At 42.5% G+C, this 13043-nt stretch overlaps 1 protein-coding gene across 1 annotated transcript; it reads left to right on the forward strand.

Annotated features, from left to right (window-relative positions):
* Positions 1–1066: 1066 nt before the first annotated feature.
* LOC131922481 (STAM-binding protein-like) lies at positions 1067–10568 on the forward strand. The gene is made up of 7 exons (XM_059277287.1): positions 1067–1130; positions 1257–1294; positions 5656–5738; positions 6705–6913; positions 9372–9444; positions 9701–9790; positions 10218–10568. Exons 2-7 carry the CDS (start codon positions 1288–1290, stop codon positions 10551–10553), a joined length of 798 nt encoding a protein of 265 aa, XP_059133270.1. The 5' UTR covers positions 1067–1130; positions 1257–1287; the 3' UTR covers positions 10554–10568.
* The last annotated feature ends 2475 nt before the right edge of the window (positions 10569–13043 follow it).

Raw genomic sequence — 13043 nt, forward strand, 5'->3', positions numbered from 1 at the left:
GAGATCTACCTGTGCTCAGTTCTTTACTCTATAACAAACCTTGTGGTTATATGGATTTTTGCTTGGTTATGATTATGATTGCCTTAACAGCTAATATTTACATATAAGCTAGTATATACCTTATTTGTCTTTCTAGGTGTGGTATACTTCACTAAAGATGAGGTATTTTTTAATAAATATTTTTATTTTATAATTTAACTTTATTTATCAGCCATGATTCCCCTGTCCTCCCTCCTCTCACGCCCCAACCTTACCCCCTCCAATCCACCTCCCATTCCCACCTCCTCCAAGGAAAGGTCTCCCCTGGGGAGTCAGCTCAGCCTGGTAGATTCAGTTGAGGCAAGTCCAGTCTCCTCCTCCCTGCACCAAGGCTGAGCAAAATGTCTCAGCATAGGCCCTAGGTTCCAAAAAGCCAGCTCCTTCACTGAGGACAGGTCCTGGTCCCACTGCCTGGGGGCCTCCTAAACAGTTCAAGTTCATCAACTGTCTCACTTATCCAGAGGGCCTGGTCCAGTTTCATGGGGGCTCCTCAGCTATTGGTTCACAGTTTATGTGTTTCCACTAGTTTGGATATTTGTCCCTGTGCTTTATCCAATCATAGTCTTGATATCTCTTACTCATATAATCCCTCCTCTCTCTCACCAACTGGACTCCTGGAGCTCCACCTGGAGTAGTCTTGGCTGTGGTGACTCTTCACAGCAATAAAACAGTATCTAAGATGCTCACCAAGGACATCATCTGTGCATTTAAATACATTTTTATCTGTTGAAATGTGAAAATCATGTGTCAATAATAAATGACTTTATTAATGATCACTTGTGTGAAACACTTGACACTCTTCCTGAACTAAGGGTCTGGGACTAGAAATTGTCATATCTGGGTTATGTGCTTTCAGATTCTCAGATTGCAGCCATGTAAAGCTGCTCTAGTCTTCCTGCAGGTGTCCAACTGTCGCTTTTTTTTTTCAACTGTCCCTTTTTAAACATGGCTTCTGGGAATCCTATTGGCTTTCTTTCATCTGCTTTATGACATCATTCCTCCCTCAACCAATCAGCACCAGATTGAGTCTTGAGGTTGCCGTGTGTGACCAAATGTGCCTCAGTACTGAGCATCTTTGATCCTGCACAGACGTGATTTTTTTTACTGCGAAACCTAACAACCCACTCTCTCATCCCTTTATCCAGATCCTACTCCTGTTTTGTCCCCATCCCTTTACCCAGACCCTACTCCTATTTTGTCCCCATCCCTCTATCCAGATCCTACTCCTGTTCTGTTCCTGACTTGAAGATGTCAGGTAGGAAAAGAAACTTTAATGTTTGTTTAATTGGACAGCTCACTAACTTGGGAAGCATAAAAACAATGTGGGATAGAGGGGAAAGTGGTGAACAAGAGGTTGGTGCCCTAACGTGGTCTCATCTTTGACATTCCCTAGGGTTGAGGTTTGGACAGAGTATTTCCTCATCCTCTCAGTGAATGTTCCTTCACCTTCCTTGGTGAGATAACAGGCTGGCTGGGCTCAGGGTTCTCTGAGGTATTGAGTGTTTAGGAGCAAGACATAGAGAAGAAAATCAAAGTTTCTGGGACTGTTTCAGCTGAAGCAGAGAGAGAGAGAGCTGGGTATGTAATGAGGAGAACTGAGGGCCAAGACACTTCCCTCCACACAGTTTCCCACAATGATACTTCACAGTTGGTGCTGGTCAACATTAGTGGTGAAATACAAGGGAACTCGAGAGTGTGTCTGGCAGTGTTCCATTCGCAGCTGAGATGAGCTGACCTTTTCTGGCTAGGCAGATGTCCCTCCCTCTTCTGTGTCCTCACATGTATCCTAAAGCAGTGGGGGCGAGGAAAGTCTGCTGTCCCTGCTAAAGCAGGACTGTTTGATACAGTGAACGACAGGAGCAGCTGTGCTCTCTCTGGCACCTGCACACTGGGACAATGACAGGCACCTTCCTGATAATAAGTTCCTCACCCATGTTTTGTGCAGTTTCAGATAGCTGTACAACCCTGGCTCAGACTCAACACAAACCCCTAATGTGATTAGTCAGAGCATGGTGCCATACCCCTGCAATCTTGGCCCTTGGGAGACAGAGGCAGAAGAATCAAGGAGACCATGCCAGTCTCTAGCTGCACAGTGACTTTGGTGATAGCCTGGGTGTTAAAGACCATTCTTGAAGAAATACAATAAAACCAATGGAGTTTTAAAAATCAGCATTCCCAATATTTGGAGTCTTCTGTCTAGTTAAAAGAGAACTAGAGAGGAGGAAGAAACACAGGGCAGGGAGGCTGAAGCTATTGGAAGAGCACTTTGGGGCTTTTTACAAAAAGGAACAGGCCACCTGGACCTGGAGATAGTCAAGAAAACAGAAAAATGCAGTGGTGGGGGATAAAATAGAATGGAGGAAAGGGAGAACATGGAACTTGGAGGTGTTAACCATGGTAACATAGGATTTATGGGACTGAATGCTGAAGGGAGCCAAAAGACTTCATTGAATAATAAATTTCTCTGGTGATTGAGTAATTTGCTCAGCACAGGGCAAACAGAGATGGATTTAGTGAACATGTAGGTTAGTAGACCAGGAAGTAAACTGAGGCTGGAAAAATGTGTAACTAGGACAGCAAACTTGTCAGGAAAGAAACCTTTTGTGTTTGTTTTTTCTCTGCTGTTTTCTTGAATACTGGTGATGCTTAACAATTATGAAAATGAACTGGGTGGTGGTGCCTGCTTTTAATCCCAGCACTTGGGAGGTAGAGGCAGGTGGATCTCTGTGAGTTCGAGTCCAGCCTGCTCTACAGAGCGAGATTCAGTACAGGCACCAAAACTACACAGAGAAACCATGTCTCTAAAAAAAAAAGAAAAAATATGAAAATAAGCATGCTATAGATATATCATAACAATTCTGATCTGAGTGTCTGGGCTCATAGGTGAAATCTCAGCACCCAGGAGGCTGAAGCTGGAGGACTGATGCTGGTTGTTGGCAAATGTAGGATAAATGGTGAATCTCAAGCCAGCTTCAGTCACAAAGACAAACTTATTCCTGAAAAAAATAAGAAAATAGAATTCTTTCTGCACACACTGCTAGCTCAGTTAGAAAGGACTGAGAGAAAGTGCTGGGTCCTTTATTTCTCTGACCTCTGGAGAACACATGAATTGTCGAATGTGTGGCAGAGCCTATGAGCCTTCAGGATCAGCTTTCAAACTGAAGCTGCTTCTTCATTTTCACAGTCATTGTCTTCACTAGAGTACAGACTTGCAGATCATAAGGAATCATAGAAGTACAAAGAAAAGATAGGAACCCAACAAAACTCAGGTCTGCATCTCTAATTTATTTGCTCTTTTTTTCAAGAAGTCTTTGACTAGGGTACCAGTGTAGTTTTATGACATCACTCTACCTCTCAGCCCACCAGTACCTGAATGGTCTTTTGGTCTTTATGATGCTGACAAACTTAATTTTCCTCAGTGTCCAGTATCTCTGACCCTGGACATGTGGGTTTTTTGTTTCAGAATCCAGACAGTGTTTTTGTCTCTTTATCTGATTCTTATAACTGTGTTTTTATTATCTTCCCAACAATGTCTGGTAAGTAAAGAAATTGAAACATTTCTTTCATTCAATTTTCCCACACACTTTGAGGAGTCCAGAAAGTGTGGAATCATGGGTAGAATACTGAACTAGAAGCTGTTGTCCTAACTAGAATCTTATCCCTGATCTATGTGGGGTTATGATTTTGGACAGAACATTTCCTCTCTCACTAAATGGATCTTTACATTCCACAGTGGAATATCTGACAGACTGGGCTCTGGGCTCACTGAAGTGTTAAGTGTTTATGAGCTCAGTGTAGACAAAATACTCAAGTAGTTCCTGAGAGCATTTCCACAGAAGTAGGGAAAGAGCCAGGTGTGTAGATAGGCACACTCAGAGCCAAGATGTTCCACTGCAGCAGCATCAACCCTCCACTCAGTTTTCCACGTTAGCATTTCCATGTTAGTGCTGTTGAGCAGTAGTGTTGGGATGTGAGAGGAACTGGTGGCCACATCTGCCACTCATCCATGAGTAGGGTTGCCTTGGAGGAGCTGGCTGGATAGGCAGCTGTGTCCTACCTAGAGATCAGTGAGCAACCCTCAGGACAGGACCTTCAGGGTAGAGAATTGGGACTGTCTAGGGCACATGAGCAACTGTGTCTCCTGCTGTGGTCCCCAAAGAAACTCTCTAAAAGTAGTTCAGGGTCAGGACTGCTTATTCAGGAGTGTCCCCTGAGCACTTGGGAGCTGAGATAGCTGAGTAACCACTAATTCATGGCTAGCACCCTCTGTTGCATAACGAGTTCCTGGAGAGCATGCCCTAAAAATAAATCCCTGTAGAGTTTTAAGGGAATCTTTTCTATTCATTGTACATTTTTTCTAACATATTTTTTTTTTTTTTTTTTTGGGTTTTTCAAGACAAGGTTTCTCTGTGTAGCTTTGCGCCTTTCCTGGAACTCGCTTTGGAGACCAGGCTGGCCTTGAACTCACAGAGATCCACCTGCCTCTGCCTCCCGAGTGCTGGGATTAAAGGCGTGCGCCACCACCGCCCGGCCCTAACATATTTTTACTGATTATTTGGCATTGTTATATAATGCACCTGATCAAAATAGCTTCTTATTCCTTCCAAAGGCATTCTCCCACCCTGTGCCTGCCCAAAAGAAGAAAAAAAATACATAAATTCTAATTTGTGTTTTCCACGTAGTCATTGGAGCATGGTGAAAGTCTCATTGGCCAGCCCCTTTAAAATAACTGAGTCCTTCCCCACACTCAACAGCCACATCTCCTGCTGGAAGACATCAACTGAAAAGAGCTACATTTCAGCATCTTTATCACAATTTAAGGACTCTCTTCAGTGGCTTACTGTCTAGACTGCTTCCTTTTTTATTTGAAGGTGGGAAAAGGCTTCTGTGATAGGTTTCGCATTCTCAACTATGAGTCTACAGTCATTGTTACCACTGCAAAAGAAGCTTCCTTACCCGGAACAGCCAGTGGCAGCACAGCTCATTGACTTCCATATGGTTTCTGGTGGCAGCATGGTTTATGGACACCAACATGGCCTCCAGCTACAGCACAGTCTCTGGAGGCTTTTTGAGCTAACCCAATCCAGAAAATGAACCATTCTCCATCTCCATTAGTGTGAGCTTCAGCAGCTGTAGGTTCACTTATCTCTGGCCCATGTATGGAATCTGCTCTGCTATTCTTCTTCTTTTTTGTTTCAATTTCATGAGACCACTTCTTAAAAGCATCTTCCCATACGGCCTACCATGTTTTAGTTGTTTTTGAGATTCTGTGCTCTCTCAGATTCATCCTCTGCTGCCCTATCTCCAATCTGACCCTCCTTGGGTCTCTCAGGCTCCTTAGAGCTGCTCCATGGGCCTGTGGATGCCAACAACCACTGCCATCTTGAATTGATCTCCTTTGTAAACTCTTGAAAAAATTTATTTAATCCCAGTTTTTAAATTAAAATAGAATTCAGGTTGTAACTACTATCTCAGCCATGAAATTGCAGGATTAAAGCCTGTATCTCCATGGCCATCATGGTCAGTGAGTTAGCAATACGTAAATTAACATAAACTAATATTGATCATTGGAGAAGCAAAGTAGCTCCTTTCCTAACTACTTGTATCTGGTAACAGGTGATATTCTCACACCTTGGCTCACAGACCATCAGAGCTGTCCAGATATTAAAGGACCTTTCATTGCTGGAGCTCCAAAGAAGGTAAGTCTCATTGCTGCTGAAAAGAGAGGTCATTTGTATGTAATCCTATGGAGCAAATGTAAAAGCCTGGTGCCCTTTTCTATGTTTAAACTAGCGAACCTCACTTTTTTTTCTCCCTGGTGGACATGTCTTACTTTGTCTTTCATCAGAAGTGTGATCACAGAAAGCAGGTCAATAGTGTGAGCAGTTTGTCTCTAGAATTCATTACACTTCTGCTCTCAAAGACACTGACAGCCAAGAAAGGTTCAAGAAAGGCTTGTGCAATGCTGTGGTCCACGGAGCTCACAGTTCCCAAAGGTTTTTTTTTGTTTTTCTGCTGCTTCTGAGCCTTAGTTCCTGGAATCTTTAAATAGCAGGAACTGAGTTTTCCTTGCTCATTGTCTCACAAAGGCTCTTGGAGACTTGAGTATCCTAAATACTAATTAAATCACTTTGGGCACCCCATCACAAATCCTTTTGCTTCCAGCTGGGATTGCATTGTGGAAGGCATGAATAGGGTTTCCTCCAAGCTTAGGTGCTCTCTGATTGCCTTGGTATCATCAGGAGAAGCCCGTGTGGTAACTGTTGGGTTTATGCTTAAGCACAATCCTCTGATGTGTGCACAACCACTCATAGCTACATATGTCTTCTAGTGCGAATCTCACTGAATGTGTGTAAGGTCTGTTCCTTAGGTTAAATGCTAATCAAGAGCTCCTTCATATTGTTTTCAAAGGACACAGACATCCTTATTCCCAACTCTACCTCTTTACTACTGTAGTAAGAGGATCCCAGGCTGGGTTTGTTCATACATTTATTGAGCTGAATCACCAATGTGGTGTTTTATTTACTCTAATTTCATTAGGGAGATGTATGTGTGCGTGTGTGCGTGTGCACGTGTGCGTGTGCATGTTTGTGTGTTCTAGACTGTTAGAATGGCAGGATGGCAGGAGATGCATTTTGATGTTCCCCATCTTCTCTTTTTCTTAGATCAGGAGCACCATTCGCAGACATAACAATGCCACTCTTCTGACCCAAGAGCAGTTCCAACTTTTAAGCTCTCTGGAGAATATTTACATCAATAATAACATTTCCTGGAAATCTTACCTTGAACTGAAGACCTATCAGATAAAAGCAGAAGTCCTGCTAAATCAAGGCCTCACAGAGGAAGCACTTGTGATGTATCACAAATTTTCAACGTGAGAACCTGCAGTTTTCCACCTCCTTTCCCATGACTGATCCCTCACTCATCCTATCCTCCTCTTCATGCTTCTTACCCTTGCTGACCATATGGAACTTGAAAAAGTCATCTTTTAATCAGATGACAGATTTCTCTGGCAGATCTGACACATGCTTTTCCTTACTGTTCAAAGACATGAGTACCAAAGTTGGTGGTATCCCATATAAGGGACTTCATGAGTAGGAGAGTTCTTGAGCTTGTGTCCACAGGGCCCAGCTTTTAGACAAAAGAGTTGACAGATGAACAGGATGTGTCTGCACTGGTGAGTGTTTTGAGTGCTCTATCTCTACCCAGGCAGCCAGTCGTAGGCTTATTGCTGTGTGTGGCAGAGCCAGATTCCTCTTCTCTACATCCTGTAGCCTATTGATTGGTATAGCAAAGAGGTTAGCCTTTCCTGTAGCTACACAGCCACCAGAGGACTGGGCTGTGGACCACCTAGTGTTGGAGTGGCTCAGCACAGTACTTGAGCTGTTCACCATACTTGGGTAGGCAGAATAAGATTGCAGAGCTGTCCCCAGGGAATGACTCCTATAGTCTTAATGACAAGAACATTGTGTGTTTGAGGAAGGGAATGATGGTAAAGGTCTCACCAGTCATATTTAGCCCTGAGATCACCAGAGTAGGTCAGCTCAGGCACTCTCTCGACCATTTCCAGTAGTCTATAGTGGAGGCATCTTTGTGGATTTCTGGGAACTCTCTAGCACTCTGCTTCTTCCTATTCCCACGGGGTCTTTATTTATCATGGTATCTTTTTCCTTCTTCTCCCACTGTGTTTCTGATCCAGCTGGGATCTCCTGCTCCCTTAAGCTCTCTTTCCCCTGACCCTTGATCTCCATTACCGCCCCCCCCATCCCCAGTTTGCTCATGTAGATCTCATCCATTTCTCTGTCGTTGGGTGATCCCTGTGTCTTTCTTCGGGTCCTCTTTACTAGGTAGGCTCCCTGGAGTTGTCAGTTGCAGTCTGGTTATCCTTTGCTTTACATCTAGTATCCACTTATGAGTACATACCATGAGTCTTTCTGAGTCTGGGTTACCTCACTCAGGATGATGTTTTCTAGTTCCATCCATTTGCCTGCAAGTCTCATGATGTCATTGTTTTTCTCTTCTGAGTAGTACTCCATTGTGTATATGTACCACATTTCATTTATCCATTCTTCAGTTGAAGGGCATCTAGGTTGTTTCCACATTCTGGCTATTACAAATAATGCTGCTTTGAACATAGATGAGCATGTGTCCTTGTGGTATGATGGAGCATTCCTTGGGTATATGCCCAGGAGTGCTATAGCTGGGTCTTGAGGGAGGTTGATTGCCAATTTTAAAGAAAGCGCCATAACGATTTCCAAAGTGGCTGTACCAGTTTGCATTCCCACCAACAGTGTAGGAGTGTTCCCTTTTCTCCACATCCTCTCCAACATAAGCTGTCTTTAGTGTTTTTGATCTTAGCCATTCTGACGGGTGTAAGATGGATATCTCAGAGGCATTTTGATTTGCATTTCCCTGATGATTAAGAATGTTGAGCAATTCGTTAAATGTCTTTCAGCCATTTGAGCTTCTTCTATTGAGAATTCTCTGTTTAGCTCTATAGCCCATTTTTTAATTGGACTGTTGGCTATTTTGATATCTAATTTCTTGAGTTCTTTGTATGTTCTGGATATCAGCCCTCTGTCAGATGTGGGGTTGGTGAAGACCTTTTCCCATTGTGTAGGCTGTTGTTTTGTCTTGTTGACCATGTCCTTTGCCCTACAAAAGCTTCTCAGTTTCAAGAGGTCCCATTGATTAATTGTTTCTCTCAGTGTCTGTGCTACTGGTGTTATATTTAGGAAGTGATCTCCAGTGCCAATGCGTTTGAGACTACCTACTTTCTTCTTTCAGGTTCAGAGTAACTGGATATATGTTGAGGTCTTTGATCCACTTGGACTTAAGTTTTGTGCACGTTGACAGATATGGATCTATTTGCAGTCTTCTACATGTTGACATCTAGTTATGCCAGCACGATTTGTTGAAGATGCTTTCTTTTTTTCCACTGTACAGTTTTGGCTTCTTTATTGAAAATCATATGTTCATAGGAGTGTGGATTAATGTCAGGGTCTTCAGTTCAGTTCCATGGTCCACATGTTTTTATGCCAGTATCAAGCTGTTTTTATTATTTTAGCTGTATAGTAGAGCTTGAAGTGAGGGATTGTGATGCCTCCAGAGGTTGTTTTATACTTCTTGATAGCTGATGTTTGCTGAATGTACCAGTAGATAGAAGAGTGAAGACTTTTCTCTCTCCAGGCACTGGGGGATAAGGGGATGTGGGATTTCAGGGTGTGCCTTTACTCACTCCATGAACTTCTCAAACCCTGAAGTTCTTCAGGGCCTCATTTTGATACTTGTAACTTTTTGTCCATCTTAGTCACTCTGCTCTATTCCTTTAGACTCTTTATGGAGAAACTCAGAAAAGGCCCGAATAAGTGTCTTTCAGCTCGAATAAGATCCAAAATCAACAAGGTGAGTCTTCATTGTCTATGTGACTGATCTAAAATCTCCAGAACAGCAGTGAACTACTTAGAAAAAAGCAACAGATCAGGACCCTGGGTATGATGGGAGCTGATGCTGCCTCAGCATAGCAGTACAGAGGAGAGGGATGGCAGGAAATGGGGTTCAAGTCATGTATGAGATACTGATGCCTCTCCCCACTTGTTTTCTTATTCTCTTTTCTGACATTAGAACTGTTCTAATTCTTCATTTCTGTTTTGTATTGCAGACTATAAATAACATTAATGAAAAAGTTAAGAGCCTTAAATTCACACTCCGAAGAAATCATACTAAGGAGTATGAAGGCTACCTAGATAAGGTCAGTGTGTGAGCATGGAGGAAGGAGGATTGTGTGTCACCTGCTCAGCCTGTGTTCTGGGGTTGTGTTGTGTTGTTGTTTCAGTGAGTCTGTGATGCAATGGATAGGCTCCACACTCAATTAAACACACATGCACTTTATCCAGGTGAACCAACACACACACACACACACACACACACACACACACACACACACACACAAAGTGCAGTAGGACACTGAGAATATTGAGACTTGGTTGTTACTGAAGAAGGCTATACAGGAACTGACTAAGGTGGTGGTGGCTGTTCTCCATAGAACTGCTGCTCCATGAGCCCTATGCTGAGATGTCAGACCTAAACAGACCTATACTTCGAAAATCTTTTTTGCTGGTAAGGCTTTTTCTTCTGGGATTTGAAGACGTAACCTAAATCTGTTTTTCTTTCTGTAGAAGAAAAGAAAAGAGGAAGAGGCAAAAAACAAGGCGTTCTGGAAGCATAGAAAAAATCATGGACAAAACTCCCGAGACTTCCCCAAATTCAGCTCTCTTCTACAAAGACTTATGAGTCGTGGAAAGGTGGGCCCCAGCCTGACACCAACATCTACAAAGTCTGAAGAGCCTTCAGGAGGAAGCACACCTGTGAAACAAACAGTGGTGTGTGGCCCACAGGAAGCCATCGAGGAGATAACCCCCACCCCTTCAGCAGACACTCTTGGGGAGACTAAGGTGGTGAAAAGCCCAGGTGAGTCACCACAGGTCCATGACTTGGAAATGACTTGTGTATAAGTGTTTCCCATTGCATCTGGGTCAGCCACACAAAACTGAGACTGCAGCTCTCCAGTAAAGTAAGGCGGTACTGGTGCACAGGTGTCCGAGGTCTAGAGCACTGAGCAACACAGAGAACGTCCCTTCCCCTTGTCCATGTCCTCAGCCGTTTGCTTTAACGGATCCACTTTGCTGTGGTAACAGAATCTCCTGTGATAAGTGTTGTTTCGTTCCTTCCTGCCATCTGACTGTCTTGTCAAAATAACCTTTAATTTAGTTTACTCAGATAAGTTTCCTCAAAACTTGCTTGAGTTCAGATCCTCATCTTTTCTGAGCTCTGTAAAGATTTGAAGAAGCACATTAAGAAAATACTAAATCATTTTCCATCATAAGAAATGGTTACTTTATGAAACTTGGACTCTCAGATAATTTTAGGACATAATGGAGAGATGTGAGGGCAACAGAATTTCAGGTGCATGCTTCTCCCCACTTCTCCAACCACCCAAATCCACACCTTTTCTTGCTATCTCTTATTAGGAAACAAACAGGCATTTAGGAGAAAGAGAGAGACAGAGAGAGAGAGAGAGAGAGAGAAGAAGAAGAAGAAGAGAAGAAGAAGGAGGAGGAGGAGGATGAAGAAGAAGAAGAAGAAGAAGAAGAAGAAGAAGAAGAAGAAGAAGAAAACAAAATAAACAAATGAACAGGAAAAAGCCAAAGGAAAAGCACAAGAAACACATATACATTCAGAAATACACCTATTTGCACACACAGACATCCCATACAAACACAAAACCAGAAACTATAAACTAAAACAGAAAAAACACCCATACAAAACATTATGAGACAAAAAATAAAATAAAAAAACCCTCCAAAATACCACTGAGTTCATTTTGTGTTGGCCATCTACTTCTGGGCATGGGACATACTCTTTTTTTTTTCTTCATTTTTTTTATTAAGAAATTTTCTACTCACTCTACATACCACTCACAGATCCCCCTCCTCCCTCCTCTCACCCTCCAGCCCTCCCTCCCAAGCCACCCACCGCCCCACATCCTCCAAATCAAGGGTCCCATGGGGAGTGAGCCGAGCCCCTCCCTACTGCTCCAAGGCTGCGCAAGGTGATGGGACCTACTCCTAACTGTAGTTTGTTTACCCAGTGAGACTCCCTTGGAGAAAACTAATTTTTCTTTTTGAGTAATTATCATCTTCTGGGTTGGGGTTGGGGGCATTGTGCCATTTCCTCTCACAGTGCTGGGACCCCATCTGGGTTAGACGTGTTCAGGACCTGTGTATGCTATCACAGACCCTGTGAGTTTATGTGTGCATCAGTCCTGTTGTGTCTACAAGGTTTTATTTCCTTAGTGTCCTCCATTCCCATTGGCTCTTACAATTTTCCCACCTCTTCTTCCTCAGTTTATTGAGTCCCAAAGAAAGAGACTTGATGGAGACATCACATTTAGAACTGAGTGTTCTGAAGTCTCTTACTGTCTGCACATTGTTCAACTGTGGATCTCTGTATTTATTCCCATCTTCTGCAGAGGGAGCTTCTCTAATGATGACTGAGGATGACAGTGGTCTGAGTAGAGCAGAATGTCATTAGGAGTCATTTTATTGCTGCACTCTTTTAGTAGAAAATGATATTTCGTTTTCCCCTAGCTCTATGGCCGATCTAGTCTCAAAGCACAATAATTTAGAGATGTGTTGAAAGGTGGAAATTTATAAATTCGTGAGTAAAGGGTTAGTCTTCTCAGAAAAATTTTAGTGTTCTCTTTGTTGCCTGAGTGACATCAAGCTTTTAAGAAATCACATGGAGCTGCACTCAACTTTCTCTGAGTTGCAGTTTTAAGGATGATAGAATCTGAGTACTGAGTTGAGATGTCATTGGATGTTGTGTCAAATCTTATAGGACTTATTTCACTAAGATCTACTGAGCTTAGGATCATACTGTAAAATTTTCATTAGAACAGTAGAAAAATTTCCCAACCCTTACCCGAACATATTCTATTTATTTAAAGATACTATTACTGATCTATCTTACTAGAGAAGATACTGTATTAGTACACTGGCAAATTGGTTTTCCTGAAAAATTATCTAAAGGTTTTTCACTGTGATGAACTGTTATTGTCCTTTTATTTCCAGAAGCTTTGGGGAATGTTGTCTCTTCCATGAGAAAACTGCTTAGAATTGAACTCAGGAATTACAGTCAGCCTGGTATAGCCTGCTTCTGGAGTAAAGCAGACACGAGTTAACATTTTCCTGTGAACATTGCTGGCCCAAGGGAAGAATATTTGTCAGGTCATAACTGACCTAGCATTTGGATGGCAGTCTGAAGTGAGTTAAAAATGTTGCTGCTAGGGATGTTTCAGATTGATTTATAGTGAACAAAAATTCAGGTAATTATGTGTTTTAACTTACCACTGTGATGGCATGACATACTGTTTTCTGTTAAAAGTATGTGTTGATTATAAAACAATCCATTTTAACATTGTAAACATTTGGAATGTCACCCAT

This window comes from Peromyscus eremicus, chromosome 1 (assembly GCF_949786415.1).
Source record: "Peromyscus eremicus chromosome 1, PerEre_H2_v1, whole genome shotgun sequence".
Taxonomy (NCBI): domain Eukaryota; kingdom Metazoa; phylum Chordata; class Mammalia; order Rodentia; family Cricetidae; genus Peromyscus; species Peromyscus eremicus.

Bases quoted from the DNA above. Each gene is read 5' to 3' on its own strand.
- LOC131922481 (XM_059277287.1), top strand. The intron at 5,739-6,704 runs GTAAGTCTCATT...TCTTTTTCTTAG, and splicing joins TTGCTGGAGCTCCAAAGAAG to ATCAGGAGCACCATTCGCAG. The intron at 6,914-9,371 runs GTGAGAACCTGC...CTATTCCTTTAG, and splicing joins ATGTATCACAAATTTTCAAC to ACTCTTTATGGAGAAACTCA.